Source organism: Macrobrachium rosenbergii, chromosome 13 (assembly GCF_040412425.1).
Source record: "Macrobrachium rosenbergii isolate ZJJX-2024 chromosome 13, ASM4041242v1, whole genome shotgun sequence".
Taxonomy (NCBI): Eukaryota; Metazoa; Arthropoda; class Malacostraca; order Decapoda; family Palaemonidae; genus Macrobrachium; species Macrobrachium rosenbergii.
In genome coordinates this window covers 48112850-48131928 of record NC_089753.1, presented here as the reverse complement: position 1 = coordinate 48131928, position 19079 = coordinate 48112850, and the positions used below count along the sequence as shown (strand labels likewise).

Below are 19079 nucleotides of genomic sequence, written 5' to 3'. Positions count from 1 at the left end.
TCAAATTCAAATTGAACTTGCCTCTCAGTGCACTCTCTTGCATAATTTCCTTACAAGTATGAGAATTATTTCTGAAATAAGTTTGTGTTTAATCTCTCTCTCTCTCTCTCTCTCTCTCTCTCTCTCTCTCTCTCTCTCTCTCTCTCTCTCTCTCTCTCTCTCAGACGGTTTTGGGAGGGTGTAGCAGGGTTGAGAGTTTTTTTATTTTCTATATGTGATAGTTTGCATTGATAACTCTTCAGGCTGTCCCCTCAAAAAAATAAATGTGTGATATATATATATATATATATATATATATATATATATATATATATATATATATATATATATATATATATATATGAAGAGGAATCACAACACTTTCGCGTGATATCAGATTTGCAGGTTCGCCAGAAGGAGTGGAAAATAAAAAAACTAGGTACAGAGTGCTTTTGTGTAATTGCTACACATTTTCAAGGTACAAATGTGTAGCAATTACACGAAAGTACTCGTTTTTTATTTTATTCTCTTTGTATGAACCTGCAAATTTATATATATATATATATATATATATATATATATATATATATATATATATATATATATATATATATACATTATATACACACACACTCATATATATATATATATATATATATATATATATATATATATATATATATATATATATATATATATATATATATACATATATATATATATATTGTTTTTACCTTAGACAGGTAGCTCCTGAGGGTAAGAACCATATCACATGTACATACATTATGAGAAAAAGGTGAAGTATGAAGCGCATCTCTAGTAATGTGAGTTCGTATATTAGTACGAGATAGTGGGGCTATGTGGAAGTTCTACCGTATATGTTGTACGAAAACTCCCAGGGAAATGTTTACTTAATACATCGATTGCAAGAGTATTGAAAGTCAATCAGCTTTTGTTAAGAGCCCTGCAAATCAACTTTTATCGAAAACTTTGGATAAACGTTTTTATTTAAACGTTTAGATAAACTCTTTTCTGGAAAAAAAAAATTATTAGGCAAGTGTCTTGTTTGTGCCTTAAACAGTCAGACGGAAAAAGACGTAAACATCGTGCATAATGAAATTCCGTAAGAAATTCGAACAGTATGTTAGGATGTATAAAAGAGTTTAATTCAGAGTAGAAACTTTTGGAGAAATATATTACAAGTACAGTGATGCATACATAATTATATATATATATATATATATATATATATATATATATATATATATATATATATATATATATATATATGAAATTTTTATCACACCGTGATTTATGTACAATCGTCAACCTACAAATGTTTAATATCCAATTCACTCTCCCGAAGTAGCGTAAATTGGATATTAAACGACATTTGTAGCTTCATGATTGTATATATATATATATATATATATATATATATATATATATATATATATATATATATATATATATATATATATATATATATATATATATGTATATATATATGTGTGTGTGTGTGTGTGAAAAGACTTGGTCCATTCTCGTACTCACTTTCTGTATTATCTGCCTTTAACTACCCATCCTTCAGTTTATTAATAATTATTATTTATATATATATATATATATATATATATATATATATATATATATATATATATATATATATATATTAACTTTATCACATACACAATTGTTCTGTGCATTAGTAGAATTACTAAAAGGACCTCATTCAAACTGGATGGTATCTAATGGAGTTTTTATTCACAAAGTTATAAGCTTTCTTGGACAAACAGTCCACATTATCAAGTATCCGTACAATGAGCAAACGCATAGTCCGGCTGTATTTATATCTGTGCGCTGGGTACTTTTAATCCTATAATCGCCTAGCTCTTCCTGTGTGACCTCCACCCTCTCTTGACCTTGGTCTTTCTCTGATCCCTGGTTCCAGATGTCCGTTTTCCGTGCGTTCTCTTGCGTTTTTCTTCGTTTCCTTGCTACTGTGGGTTTACGATTTTCTAGATATGCTGTCTTCAAAGCCGTTTCCGGTGTTCCCTGCCATCGTGTTGTTGGCGCAAGTTATGAAGGCGTTCTCTACAACCAGTCTAGATGTTTTGTTGGTGTTCCTGTACAGAAACCTCATATTTTCCCAGTCTATTTTTGTGATCATTTTCCCAACAGTGTTTGGCAACTGCCGACGTCTGATTATAATGCCTTATGTTCTGCAGATGTTGTTTGCTTCGCTCTTTACATGATTTGCCAGTTTCGCCATTAGTAAAATTCTTCAAACAAAAAGTCGTAGAGGGGGGGAGAGATTAGAGGGGGTTTATATGGCAGCGTGTCTAGACTGTGAAGAAGGGTACTATGGCGAAACTGGCAAATCATGTAAAGAGCGAAGCAAACAACATCTGCAGAACATAAGGCATTATAATCAGACGTCGGCAGTTGCCAAACACTGTTGGGAAAATGATCACAGAATAGACTGGGAAAATATGAGGTTTCTGTACAGGAACACCAACAAAACATCTAGACTGGTTGTAGAGAACGCCTTCATAACTTGCGCCAACAACACGATGGCAGGGAACACCGGAAACGGCTTTGAAGACAGTATATCTAGAAAAATCGTAAACTCCACAGTAGCAAGGAAACGAAGAAAAAACGCAAGAGAACGCACGGAAAACGGACATCTGGAACCAGGGATCAGAGAAAGACCAAAGTCAAGAGAGGGTGGAGGTCACACAGGAAGAGCTAGGCGATTATAGGATTAAAAGTACCCAGCACACAGATATAAATACAGCCGGACTATGCGTTTGCTCATTGTACGGATACTTGATAATGTGAACTGTTTGTCCAAGAAAGCTTGTAACTTTGTGAATAAAACTCCATTAGATACCATCCAGTTTGAATGAGGTCCTTTTAGTAATATATATATATATATATATATATATATATATATATATATATATATATATATATATATATATATATATATATATATATATATATATATATATAAATTTATCTTCCCATGTCTTTGTCCTCTGAAATGTTATTCATTCCTTCACGTCTCTACAGCCTGCCTTAAACACACCGAAATTCACCGAATTATTTACTTACCAGAGTGCCGACTGAACCCACACACTACTTAATGTTCGCCAGCATGTGGTTATATTGAAACAAATGGAGGTTCGGAAGGCGTGAAAAGGGAGGTAATTAAGAACAAGGGGAACTCTGGACCCCTTTCATCTAGGGGCTTTTGGGTCCCTTTGTTTTACGATGGAGAAAAGGTTCCTTCTCTATGTGTTGACATATGTTTGTGGGGGGGGGAAACATTTCAGGATTATTGTTATTATTTTTTGTGGTTTTGGAATGTAGGTTAACATGGGAATAATTCACACCTCATAATGTTTGTATGTATGTATGCCTGTATGTATGTATGTAAAATAATGAATATTACTGATATATGCTTTATTTCGCATGAAATACAATAGCGTGAAATTCATACATAGAGCTAAAATACAAAATATAAAAAGCCAACTAAAAATAGATAAGCTAAACCCATCCAAATTCCAAAAATTGAGTTATTAGTGGTCCTAATCGTTTATGTATGTATGTGTGTATGGTGTTACGTTACCTATACGTTCACTTGATTTTGTGTCCTACATAAATTTTCTTTGATTCGGATAAGAGGAGATTGCCAGTCGTATGTATGTATATATATATATATATATATATATATATATATATATATATATATATATATATATATATATATATATATATATATATATATATATATATATATATAATGAATGTATGTATACATGTATCTATGTATTTATATATCCATGTGTGGAATTTCGTTACCTACACATTCACTTGATTTTGCCCCATTTATAAATTTTCTTTGGGTAAGATACGAGAAGATTGCCAGTCAGGTAAAATACAAAAAAAAACATGTTTGCAAAGGAAGTTGTCCATCGAGGGAAAAAATCAATAAAAAAATCAGTAATAACAATAGATCATTACTTTTTGTAATGGTAAAATGTTCTGTAGTCACATCAAGAAAAATCGTTGATACTTTGCAGGATGACGTGTGTAATCGCTGTCATGTTTCATTTCCCTTATTGCCAACTGTTCCATAATGATTACATATCATAGCCACCAATTACCTCGTCGTGTTGCAGTAATTGCTCACTTTGTACTTGTATTTAAATTTACGCAGCCTTCATTCATACTGCCACATCTACTGTAGAATTTTAAGGCAAGTGAATGTACTGTGTCCTTGAGTTTAATGGATTTAGGTAACAGGGGTGGGTAAAAGCAAAGTGTTTTGAAACACACAAGTTGCAGGAACTGGCATTGATTAGTATCGGAGAGTGACACTTCAATTTGACCCAAGGTCATTTTGGTAAAGTCGCAGGCGTAGGTAGACTGTAATTCTGGTTCGAGTCAAATATTTCTAGTGAAGGAATTGCGCCAACTCATACTGTAGAGGAATATTGCCTTGATAACTGCAAGTGTCACATCCCTGAACCGTGGACCTTTGAATGACTTCAAGGTCACACCGGTAGTAAGGTTGCGTAGGGCAAGAGGGTGTGTCACGAACTTGCACAAAGTCATTTAGACAAGGTCAAGATCACATAAAGAGGCAGAGTAAAATTCCTCTCTCAGGATTTCTTCTCAGGAACTGTATCTGACACAAAGGTTGCATGGAAGATTTGACCTGACTTTGACCCAGGGTCATTTGGATAAATTCAAGGTCACAGGGAGGTTCAGAGTGAAATTCTTTCTCAATTTATTGAATGATGCAAGCATATTACATTTTCAAAGTACTGTGATTTTATCTCACAACAATTTTTTTGTGTTTTATTGTTATTCTCCTTCGGAAAAACCTCTTCTCTCATTGCAGTTTTCATATTGCAGTTGTACTAGTTTTGTTGTACAGTGCCAGCTTAGCAAAAAAGGGGCCGTGTTAGTATTTCTGTTAAAGTTTATTGCATTTATTTAATGGAAGAGGAAGCCTTAACACCCATTAATTTATTCAATCATTTAATAATATCGCACTGCAATGTGCAATGCTACGTTATACTGACCTATACATTTACATGACATGCTGTAAAACTGTCAGATATGAAAACCATCATTGTGAGTCTTGTCAGAACTAATATAAACAATTGTCTTAAAAAGCCTAAAAAGACCCAAATAACTCCAAACTATTTTTTCTTTATAAGAGTGAGCTTCCAGGGCTCACTTTAATTTTCCAAGTAATCTGTCTGATAATGTTTGTAGAGAAAGACAAACATGACGTAAGTTAATTCTAAAGGAATATAGAGGAAGGGGCGGGGAAGTTATTGTATTTCAATAAGTTTATAAAAATGGGCAAGGAGAGAGAGAGAGAGAGAGAGAGACAATCTGTTCTCTGGATGTTTATTTTACATAGGAGAGAGAAAGAGAGAGAGAGGACAATCTGTTCTCTGGATGTTTATTTTATATAGGAGAGAGAAAGAGAGAGAGAGGACAATCTGTTCTATGGATGTTTACTTTACACAAGAGAGAGAGAGAGAGAGAGAGGGGACAGTCTGTTCTATGGATGTTTACACGAGAGAGAGAGAGAGTGGGGGCAATCTGTTCTGTGGATGCTTACTTTACACGAGAGAGAGAGAGAGAAACAAGGGCAATCTGTTCTGTGGATGTTTACTTTAAATGAAAGAGAGAGAGAGAGGAGGAAACTGTTCTTTAGATGTTTACTTTACTTTATATGTTAATTACCTGTTAGGATTGTTCCATAGAAATGTTTACTCATTTTGAATAACAATGATAAAATATTACACTTGTATATAGACAATAACGATAATATATTTGACTTGTATATAGGCCAATATAGAGGAAGATAGATGGGGCCATTTTAAATCATCCATCATAATAATTATACAGCAGACTTTAATATAGAAAGATGGATGGTCCTTTCAATAGACAGAGAAGCACTGACACAGAATTAGACTAAAAAAGAGAAATCAGATTAAAAGTTCGTCCATTAATTCAAATTAATGAGGTTCCCAAAACTTGGCAGTTATTATGGCTTCCTCAAGTCAATTTAATCCCGACGAAGCCGTACAGGGACTCCATACATTTTCGAGACTTCGATATTGGTTGGGACGAATAACTGTAGTGACAGAGATTCATTCAGATAGGAAGAAGATATTGGACATTCGCCATCAGAGGAAACCATAATTGAAAAAGATTATTTTAATGCTTCATGCCATATACCAGTAGCAATAGGGTTGATGGAGTTTGACAAAGAAAATTATTAATGTTTTGTAATTTCCCCTGTGGTGTCATTTCTAACTCTGTTCTGCATCTGATGTGTGATATTCATCTTAAAGTTTTATTCACAAAATCTTTATCTTTAGATATAGTTTAATTGGTGTACCATGATTCATTCCCGTGTAGAATTCTCCTTGTATTTTGATCATTTATTTACATTTTTATCTAACTGATTTATTTGTTTTAATTTTCTTTTCTGATAACTGATCTCTTCTTTCTGTATTTGCTGTTACCTTCTGTTACTTCTTTCAAATGAACACCATATTCTTTGGAAGCTTGAATTTCAAGGCAGTGGCCCCTGTGGGTGGGCTTGTTCCATATAAATAGGGTTCTTCATTTTCTGAATAATAGTAATACTATATCCTATTGGATTTGTGTAGTCATACTTTCGTATGCAGTTTCAATCTCTTTAATTTACAAAACTTATTCAACCTTCTTATTGTTTTATTCGCCTCTTTTTAGTCTTTGACTAAACTACAACTTAAGGGAACTTGTTTTGGTTATAATTGCTCATGAATATTTGGTAGATTCAACATCATTAATCCTTTCTTCATGTGATGTTTATTCATCATTTTGTGCTTACTCTGTCCTCATTACTTCGGTTTTTCTTAAGGTTATTTAGAGTTCCATCTCTTTAGATATGTGTTACGTCCTATTAGGCAGGCTTTGTAAATCTTGTGGTGTGTTTTTCCAATTAAAACAGCGTTGGTTGTATATTCTATGCCTGTCAGATTTCTCATTTACTCCAGTGACAACCATCTTTTTATTATAAAATCTGTGAGAAGGACAAACACCAGAGGTGATATAATATCCCCTTGTAGCACTCCACTATTTACTGAAAATTTATTTTACAAGACCCCATCAATATTACCTTTGCATCTACTAAGAAGATTATTTGTAAAAATTTAATACACTGTTGCACCCTTTGTGAAACTCCTTCTCTTTCTGAAACCAGCTTGTTCTTCTCTTAAGCTGTGTATCACTTCTCTCCAGCCTGTTAAGAGTAACCATACAGAACATTTTCATTACAACAGAACGGAAGTGTAATGCCTCTATACTTACCGCATTCACTGAGGTAACTTTGATATAATTTTTTTTCCCAGTCATTAGGCTTTCTTTCCTTATTCCATATTCTGCAAAACAGTCTACTTGGTATCCGTCTGGTAAGTCTGGTATATATATATATATATATATATATATATATATATATATATATATATATATATATATATATATATATATATATATATATATATATATATATATATGTGTGTGTGTGTGTGTGTGTGTGTGTATACATTTATATATACATACAGTATATATATAGATATATATATAATATATACATGTATATATAATATATATACATATATACTGTACTGTATATAAGTGCGTGTATATAGTTTTGTGTATGTGTTCATGTATACACAGATGTGTATCATGTATGAACTATTTGTATTTGTAAATAAGAACCTTGTGTTTCATCTTTCACTGCGTGGTACTCTACACCCAATTAACTGTAATTATAAGGCATGATTTGAGGTAACTAATTAGTGTACGGTCTATACATGAATAAGTAAAGGGCAGTAGTAATTACCCTGTTAATTTAGGAGGCATTATGGAGTAAAGAAATCTCTCTCTCTCTCTCTCTCTCTCTCTCTCTCTCTCTCTCTCTCTCTCTCTCTCTCTCTCTCTCTCTCTCTCTCCTCGAAAAATCTGTTGAGGAAGTCAATCTCTCTCTCACTCTCTCCGAAAAAACTGAGGAACAATTATGAATTCTCTCTCTCTCTCTCTCTCTCTCTCTCTCTCTCTCTCTCTCTCTCTCTCTCTCTCTCTCTCTCTCTCTCTCTCCTCAAAAAAATCTGTTGAGGAATGGTTGTCAATCTCTCTTTCACTCTCTCCGAAAAAACTGAGGAACAATTATGAATTCTCTCTCTCTCTCTCTCTCTCTCTCTCTCTCTCTCTCTCTCTCTCTCTCTCTCTCTCTCTCTCTCTGCCACGCACACGCACAAAGCACTTTTCAAATGATATATTTTCCAGGTGTAGTAACATCTATGATTACAATTTGTACTGCTGCCTACCTGCCACTTACCCGTAATTAAGGTTCTTTGTTATTCCTCTCGTAGGTAATATTCGTATTTCTCACGAGCCGTGGCCCAGGCCAGTCGGTAACGACAGATTCTACGCTTCAAGATTATTATTATTATTATTATTATTATTATTATTATTATTATTATTATTATTATTATTATTATTATTATTATTTTTCAGATGGAAGAAAGAGAATATGAACGGAGGTACGGTACAAGGAATGAAAGGGGTTGCAGCTAGGGGCCGAAGGGACACTGCAAAGACCCTTAAGTAATGCCTACAGCGCACCACGTGAGGTGCTGAGTTAATATTGAATGGCCAGCTTGTTATAGTTATAACATGCACTCCTGATCTGTATATTCCTGTAGGATCTAACGCCTACCACTGTGATTGCAAGCAGTTAAAAAATGCCGGAGGTGGTAGCTATTATTTTACCATAAAAAAACAATATAAATACTTTTAGTTTAAAAACACAAAAATAAGATAGCAAAAACCAAATACGTAATAATAATAATAATAATAATAATAATGATAATAATAATAATAATAATAATAATAATAATAATAATAATAATAATAATAAAAGAATTATTCTACAATATAAAACAACACTGAATAGTTTGTAGAGTAATTGTTTTATTATTGGTATTATTAATAATAATAATAATAATAATAATAATAATAATATTATTATTATTATTATTATTATTATTATTATTATTATTACGTATTTGGTTTTTGCTATTTTATTTATGTTTTTTAAACTAAAAGTATTTATATTTTTTATGGTAAAATAATAGCTACGACCTCCAACATTTTTTAACTGCTTGCAGTCACAGTGGTAGGCGTTAGATCCTACAGGAATATATAGATTATGAGTGTATGTTATTATAATTATAACAAGCTGATCATTCCATATTCATTCAACACCTCACGTGGTACACTGTAGGCATTACTTAAGAGTCTCTGCAATCCCATCGGCACCTAGCTGCAACGCCTTTCATTCCTTTTAATGTACCTCCGTTCATATTCTCTTCCTTCCACCTGACTTTCCTCAGCCCTCTCTAAAAATTGTTTCCTAATGCAACTGCGAGGTTTTCCTCCTGTTACACCTTTCAAACCTTCTTACTGGCAATTTCCCTTTCAGCGCTGAATGACCTCATAGGTCCCAGGGCGTGCTTTTGGCCTAAATTCTATATTGTATTCTATTCAAGTATCAGCTGATTTGTAACGCCGTAATAAGAGTAATCATTTGAATTATTCTGTGATAATGTTGTTATTAAAAAAAATACGATCTCTTGTTAATTGTTCGTAAAGGTTTATATATTAATTTATTATTTCTTGCGTGCCTTGGGTATTTAATAATAATTTGATATACGATCACTCAGTCGTGAAGATTTCAGTTTTTATTTTTTAATGTTTTCGTGAGAATTATTTCGAATTTGTAGTTTAATTTTCAATTTTCTTTCCTTAAAATCGTAAAATAACAAAATAACATGATATAACAAAAACAGTGATTGATGAAATGATCCTTGTATATAACTAAAACGTATATATATGTGTGTGTGTGTTTGTGTGTGTAAATTTTATATATATATATATATATATATATATATATATATATATATATATATATATATATATATACATACATACATACATACATACATACATACATACACAGACAGTATATATGCAACAGGTCTTGCACAAAGTAATTCCCCTGAACAGTAGAAACGACGTAACTGTTAGCTTTAATTATCTGAGTATATGTGTTTGTGTGTGTGTGTGTGTGTGTGTGTGTATGTAAACTAATCCGAAGTTTTTTTTTTTACACAACGTCGCTCTGAGGCTCTGTGCGCCTGAAGGCGAAACACGGCGTGATGAGACCGTAGAGTTTTATCGTCATTATGCTAATACCGTATGAAATTACGAGGCGAGCTCATTTCCTGTCCTGCCTCCCGGGTTCATTATGCTGCTTACACTTCATATCTTTTAGCAAATTGCTTCCAGCTGAGATAGGGAAGGTGTATCTGTGTATATATATATATATATATATATATATATATATATATATATATATATATATATATATATATATATATATATATATATATATATACATATATATATATATATGTATGTATGTATGTATGCATGCGATATATATATACATATATATATATGTTTGTGTGTGGAGCTGCTCTTGAACTGCAAGTGCTTTGTACTCACAGTAAATCAGTGATTCATCAACCTTCCATATATAGGATAATCCACTAGAGTCCACCAACCACTAGGTACTTACATCGGTGCTTTGATTAGCAAAGGCTAGAGAAATCGTCATGGGGTGTACCTATCAATTTAATTAGTGTGTGTTACCTTAGCATAAATTAGAACAGACTCGTGTAAGTGTGTGTGTGTTTGTGTAAGTCTTGAAATTCGAGAAACACGTCCCAACTTTCCTCCACCAAACTCCATATCTGCCGACCACCCACGCTCTCCCACGTATCTGAACTCCGTCGTGTGTGTGTGTATGTACGTATGTATATATATATATATATATATATATATATATATATATATATATATATATATATATATATATATATATATATATATATATTCTCGTTAAAATACAAGAGGGAAAAAAGTTAGAAAAGAACGACTTCTATATAAGACTCGAGGACGACATTAGAAATTCTCTTTTGATCTTCCTTGAATGAGAGAAACCCGAATCTTTGACTCGATTACGCAAACATACCTGTGCGCAATTCCACTCAACGTATGATTGTGTGTGATTCGTCTCTTGGAAAAAAAATGTGAAAAGTCAAAGGGAAATGAGGTCGTAGGAATCCCTTGGAAGATATATATATATACGTCTCTGCTCCTGTACCCAGAGAAACGCGAGAAGAAGCGCGGAGGGGCCGTTACAAAGAAACGACCCTTACGCCCGAGATTAATGTGGGCGTTTTTGCCCTGAAGGTAGCGGCGGGAACCAAGGTGGGCGTGGCCAGGTCTCCTTGAGTAAGGTCAAATACAACTGACAGCCTAAAGGGGAGCGTTTGACAGCCCCTCCTCCTCCTCCTCCTCCTCCTCCTCCTCCTCCTCCTCCTCTCTCCTCCTCCTCTCTCTCTCTCTCTCTCTCTCTCTAAAGTGCTTGGTGTGAATGATCATACGTAGGTTAAATGTGAATCTCATTAACCGTGGTGTGTGTATTTCTGAAAAATAAAAGTGGGTTTTCTTTTCTGAAGCTCGTCACGAGTGTCTCACACCTTTATGTGTGTGTGCTTTTGCGCATGCGCATGCACAACACAGTAAAGTTCTTGCACATGTATTTAAGAAGAAACGTGAGTAATATGTTTATATACATATATTTATATTTCATACAAGTAAGGTAGTTTATATATATATATATATATATATATATATATATATATATATATATATATATATATATATATATATATATAATATATATATATATATATTGTATGTATATATATTCAGAGCGAGAGAACAACATCGTCCGATTTTAATTATCATATCCGTTTCAATTCATTTTAAAAGTAAGGAAAATAGACGATTGTATTCATATTAAAATCTTAAAATCTGACTCTGGTTTAAGTTTAATTCAGCTTAAAATTCCTTGTTACAATGAAATATAGATTAAATGTCCACAATCTACTTCGAATTCTGTTCACGATTATGATTACTCTTTTTTTAAAATCTTCCGAGTCGTATCTGAAATAGAGAGATCAGTAACTTTAAAACAGATTCTGTCAAGTTGAATGTGAATTTAAATCAGTTTATTTTCTGACGTCGAATATCCAGAACAGTTCACCCACACGTTCACACAAACTCTTGGTTTTTGCATTTCAGTAGTTTCACTCGCCGAGTTCAAACAGCATACGAGAATATGTTAGATGGTCTTATCTTTGATTACGTAATTACTTAATGTAAATGTTCTAGAGGATGACGTCGAAGTTTACTTTAAAAATGTCTTTTAATCTCGGGTTGATAACGGGATTAAATATTAATACATAGTATACATACAGTATTAGGGCAGTGTTAATTAATACCTAGTACGTATATTATGACAGTGATAATACCTAGTACATATATTAAGTTATTATCACTAGCATGTAATTTATGACAGTGATTATTAATACCTAGTACATATTACTAGTGCATTGATTAAATATTGTTCAAATTCCTAAGGCAATTTAATTGTTTTGACTTTATGGAGAATATTGACAAAATTCCCGTCACTTATAACACTTTTCTCTCAATGAACAAGCGTTATTAAGTTTAAAAGGAAAGTAAAGCATTAATGTAAGTTTCAATAACAAAGTAAAATAACGCGTCAGCATTAAAGATGAAAGACAAAATATTTGATATCAATTGGATTCTGATTTGTTTGTTCCCCATTACTTAGCTTTTATACTTTATATATATATATATATATATATATATATATATATATATATATATATATATATATATATATAGTATATATATACACATAGTTGTATATATTTATATATATATAATATATATATGTATATAAGTGTGTATGCATATATACTGTACATATACATGTATATATATATGTGTGTATTCACCTGATACTGCAGTCCCCTTAGGCACAGAATATCATCACACCAAAAAACCAGCTTTAGGCAAAAAAAAAAAAAAAAAAAACAAGGACAAGCAAAACAAAAATCGATTTGAGGAAATGTCATATTACCGCCTTAGACAAATTAGTTAAGGAACCGAGGAAATGCGCCGAGAGGTGGGCGGAGCTCGAGAATATGTTGTTATTTCCGGACCATAAATTGGGCGAATGAAATACTTGAGGCGAGCGCGCGCTTCTCTCTGTCTGTCAGTTTGTTTTTGCGTGCTTGCGCTCCTTCGGTATTTGTATTCCTTTGGGAAATAGTCCGCATTTGCTTTGTTTATGAGTAAGTGGTGGTATGATTATGGGTAACTTTGTGTGTGTGTGTATGTGTATGTATATATATATATATATATATATATATATATATATATGTATATAGATGTATAGTTATATACAGGGTATATGTATATAGTGTATATATATATAATATTTGTATATATTATATATATATATATATATATATATATATATATATAATATTTGTATATATACATACATATATATATATATATTCTGTATATATATATATATATATATATATATATATATATATATATATATATATATATATATATATATATATATATGTGTGTGTGTGTGTGTGTGTGTGCGTGTGTATACATGTGTTCGTATATGTATATATGTTACAGGGAATATCTGAAATCAAGAATTTCACGAAATCCCTAGGGTATCGGTGAAATGACCAAATTCTCTTAGGAACGTTTTATCCCCGAGGAGGCTAGTACTAAACACGGCGAAACAGTGATTCATCTACACTGTTTCGCCATGCTTAGTGCTAGCCCCTGGGATGTCAAATGTGTTTCGCCGTATTTAGTACTAGCCCCTGGGGTGTCAAATGTGTTTCGCCATATTTAGTACTAGCCCCTGGGGGATCAAACGAACTTAGGGACATTTGAACCCTCAGGGGTTAGTACTTAACACTGTGAAATACATTTAACCCCCCAGGGGATAGTACTAAACGCTGTGAAATACATTTAACACCCAGGGGCTAGTAGCCTACTAAACACAGCGAAACAATGTAGATGAATCACTGTTTCGCCGTTTTTAGTACTAGCCCTATGGGATCAAGTGTTCCTAAACGAGTTGCTCATTTCACATATTCCGTAGGGATTTCGTGAAATCCCTGGATTTCACATATTCCCTGTAACATATACTGTATACAAACATAAAAAATTCAGCACACATTTCTCGTATCCGTTCAGTCTACTCGTGTACCATTACTGTGACTGCAAACTGCGAAGCCCTCATCGCGCAATGATATGTAAAGTTATAATAACGATTGCCATTAATTCGTTCAAAATTCCATGCATAAAAGCCACGACATTAAATTTCTCTGGGCCTCTGAATCAGAAATAATACTGGCCATGTAATTACGTAATTTTAAAAATTTGCAGGTTAACGAACATGCATGTTTTTATGCATTACGCTGTACCGTCTCAGGAGCTATGTTTGATAGTTATGTAGTTTACCAGGCTGTTGTGAGGAAACGTGCGTATATATATATATATATATATATATATATATATATATATATATATATATATATATATATATATATATATATATATATATATATATATATATATATATATATATTATACACATACACACACATGATTTTTTTATCACGTACAGACGTGATTTTATTATATTCACTTATATTTAGGCTTAATATTTGTGAGATTATATATATAAATTATATATATATATATATATATATATATATATATATATATATATATATACTATGTAAATATATGTGTATATATAAAAACTCAGTCACAACCACGTTGATTTCTTAACATTTTTTTAACTTCTGAACCAAGAATGCAAGTATTAATAAGTAACCTCAGTCATCCCACTGCATAGTAACACTGACCCAAAAAACTTGATCTCTGTCTCATCTCTGTTTGTTTTCCCTTTCTGCAGAGGATAGTCTCTCCCAGAGACCAGCTGATGGAGGCTCTGCTTGGCGAGGAGATTCTGGAGGAGCAACTGTGTGAGGGGCGCCGTTGCACAGCCAATGAGGAGTGTTGCACCGGTCACGTCTGCGTCGAGTTTGACGGAAGTAAGCGATGATGAAGTGCTGTTTCGGTTGGTTTAGCAACTGGTCTTCCAGTTTTGTGCAAGGAGTTTTTGTGGGAGTATGTGTGTGCGTGTATATGTGTATATATATATATATGCAGTATATATGTGTGTGTGTATACGATATATATATATATATATATATATATATATATATATATATATATATATATATATATATATATATATATATATATATATATATATATATATATATATATATATCATACAACTATGGGGACAGATTAGTCCTTGAATGCTTGCAACTTCTGTGAATTAAATCTCCATTAGAGACCGTCTTCATCCACAAAAGTTACAAATTTTCAAAGACTAATCTGTCCCCATCGTCCGGTAGTCATAATATATAAACTGTATATATAAATTATATACTATATGTATATTTATATATATATATATATATATATATATATATATATATATATATATATATATATATATATATATTATAACTACCTGACTATATATATACATATATACATAATACATATATAAACATATATATGTGTGTGCCTGTTATGTGTGCATATGTTTGAATGTATGTATATATGGCTTTAAAGAAAGTCCTTAAGGAAAACGAACTCCATAGAGCATATATCGGTTAATATGACTACCACAGCCCTCAACACCGATGAATATCAAAGGGAAATATAGAGTAAGTATTTACATGGAATATACATATGATAAGTAACGACTTCAGTGGGATCATAAGCAGTAATTAGTCCTCTAATCCTGTAATGGAAGAAGTCAGGACGTCCACTGATTTAGCCCTCATGATGTGTGTGTGTGCACACATCTCGAGGGCTAAATGATTCTCTCTCTCTCTCTCTCTCTCTCTCTCTCTCTCTCTCTCTCTCTCTCTCTCTCTCTCTCTCTCTCTCCTATATCGGGTTTTGGATATGCTCCATCTTTCCCTGATATAGAAACTTGTGAGACATAGATTATATAGTAATATGACATGCATTGTTAGCAAAATAAAATGAAATTAACAGATCTTTAATAACACCAGTGTACAAGCTAAAATTGAATTTGCCTCTATACAGATCTTCATCTTACACTACTAGTCAAGCTAACACAGTTTTAATAAAACTGCATTTTGTTTGCGTAGCTCACACACTCACACACACACACACATTGTAAAAATATTTGCTGCAGTTCCTGATAGCTGACAATTTATAAAAGCAAGAAACAAATAACTTTTTGTTAAGGGGCTTCTGGCAAGATTTTATAGTATCAAGAAACAAATAACTCTTTGTTAGGCTGCTTCTAACACGAATTCATCACTTCGAAGGCAATAAAAGGGATAAATGCCGTGAAAGAAAAAGGATACTTGCACATAAATATCTCTGTATGTATCAGTGTCGAAGCTTCCCTTTCATGCTATCAACCAAACAATCAAAGGGCGTGGCGTTATACGAAGCAGGGGGACAAAATCATCACTTGCTATTAACTTGATTACTTCTTAGGATCGGGCGCCTCTGACGTGTATGTGTGTTTGTTTGTTTTTCTTTGTTTTGTCTATGCCTGTGGCTTTTATTGTAATGTCAGCGTATGGTAACTAATTGTATATGTTTTTTGTATGTTTTTTAGCTGCTAGATTATTGATTTGAACTTATCCATAATTTTTCGAAAAAAATCTTGTATATTTTTTCCATGATTTTTTAAGGTGATAGCTTATTGATTTGAAATTACTCAGAATTCTTCTAAAAAACTAGCCACCAGCCATTCCTGCTAATTTAGCATGAATTCTCAAACTCAAGATTCTACTCGTTTGTGTATCTCATTTCACAAGGAGTGAAAATGCGAGACCACATCTTCCATTTCCTTCTTGTTCTAGTATCAACACTCCTGACTAATTGTCTTCGTAGGGGAGTGTGTCACTTTGAAGCATCCTTCGGCCCCTAGGTGCAACCCCTTTCATTCTTTTACACTACCACCGTTCATATTCTCTTTCTTCCATCTTACTTTCCACCCTCTCCTAACAATTGTTTCATATTGCAGCTGCGAGGTTGTCCTCCTGTTACGCCTTTCAAACCTTTTCACATTCACTTTCCTTTTCAGCGCTGAATGACCTCACGGATCCCAGCGCTTGGCCTTTGGCCCCTAACTAATGGTACCCCTTGGGACTCGCTTTCTCACGAACACGCCATATATCTGTCGAAGTTATGTTGGAAGTTCGCGATTTATTCTGTTCCAGAAGTCCTGGTCGTCTTATTTACATTACTTTTCAAGTTAAATAATCCCCTGACAGAGTCCTAGAATTTCGGAGAAGAACAACACTTTCTTCGTAATTGTCCTCGTCCTGGTATTTTACCGAATCTCCTCTGGGATGGAGGGAAGTTTCTCATTTCATTCTAAATGAGAGCAAGAGGACAAACTTGTAAAGATTCCCAGTGGCTGAAAATGCTGTAGAAATAAACAAGTATAGTTTCTAATTACATTTGTTTGTGTTGCTTGTGATGAATGCTTCAGTTACTGTTAAGTTACCTCAATCACGTACTTCATAAGTGAATGAATTAATCAGAAAATATAAATAGAAATCATCCAGAAACGTTGCCAAAGATTTCCTGTCGCTGAAAATGCCGTAGAAACAAATAAGTACAAGTTATAATTACATTTGTTTTTGCTGCTTCTGATGACTGGTTCTCCTAAGTTACCTCAATCAAGTATTTATAAGTAATCGAATTAAATCCGCAAATATATATAAAAAAAAAACTACAAAATTTACCCTATCACTAATCACGATGTCACGCACGCAGACGAAACCGAGACGTCATCACGAATAGACACAGGTGACCTCAGAGCAAAATTTAATAAGTGAAAATAGAAATGTCACCAAAGTTGACCTTATCTGAGGTCACTTGGGATTCAAGGCTGTATGTCGTTTATGTTCGCTTTCCCCTTTGACCAGTTCTGCTGAAGACCTCTATTGTAACGGTGTTTGCCAATTATATCTGTCACTGTCTCTGCTCCGACTTCAACAAACAGAATAACAGATTCTCTCTCTCTCTCTCTCTCTCTCTCTCTCTCTCTCTCTCTCTCTCTCTCTCTCTGCAAAATTCTAGTCGAAGATTTCTTTTCCCCCTTTTTGAGTCATCACACATGAATGTGGTAAACATAGCATTCTCTCTCTCTCTCTCTCTCTCTCTCTCTCTCTCTCTCTCTCTCTCTCTCTCTCTCTCTCTCTCTCTCTCTCTCAGTCGCTGTAAGGATTATCATTTTTACCGAATATTTGCTTCTTCCATTCGAGGGTGTTTCAAAAGTGCGAGATTTTAAAACTGCACTTATTGGAGCATGTTCTTATTCCCTTTGTAAATAAAGGCTTCGACTGGGAATTCGGTGAATTGTTTTCCATTTTTCTTGATGGGTTCAGCGTTCTGTGGGGGTGTATGTGTGTGTGTGTGTGTGTGGGAGGTATCTTGAATATATATATATATATATATATATATATATATATATATATATATATATATATATATATATATGGATAGATAGATAGACAGATAGATATGCACAAATATCCATATATGTAAATATACATATATATATGTATGTGTTTGTGTATGTGTGTATGTATGTATGTATGTATTTATCTATGTAACTATATGTGTGTAAGCATGGTTTCTTTAACCATATCTTCCAAAGTAACTTAGATTTTCCTTTCTAAAAGTGAGCACATAACTGAGATGCACATCTTGTAAAATATGTTAGCCCTTTCGAGTTAACAGACACACCGCTTAAATGAGGTTCTGAGAACACAGAAGAATGAACAGAATACCCGAGACTGAAGGACAAAAGTGGAGGACGTTGTGAGACAAAGTGGCTCTTTGACAACCAAGTATCAGAACTTGATATAAACGCCCTCTTTGGTAATTGCAAG

General features: G+C 33.2%; 1 protein-coding gene across 3 annotated transcripts in view; it reads left to right on the top strand.

Moving 5' to 3' along the window:
* The window catches only part of spab (space blanket), an 88897-nt gene that overhangs the window by 55381 nt on the left and 14437 nt on the right, over positions 1-19079 (top strand). For all 3 annotated transcript variants that reach the window (XR_010855133.1, XM_067115438.1, XM_067115437.1), the window contains exon 4: positions 15026-15164. Coding sequence is in view for 2 of the 3 variants with exons in the window: in XM_067115438.1 (XP_066971539.1) it covers positions 15026-15164 (139 nt within the window). In the remaining variant the exon portion in view is untranslated. The remainder of the gene's footprint in view (positions 1-15025; positions 15165-19079) is intronic.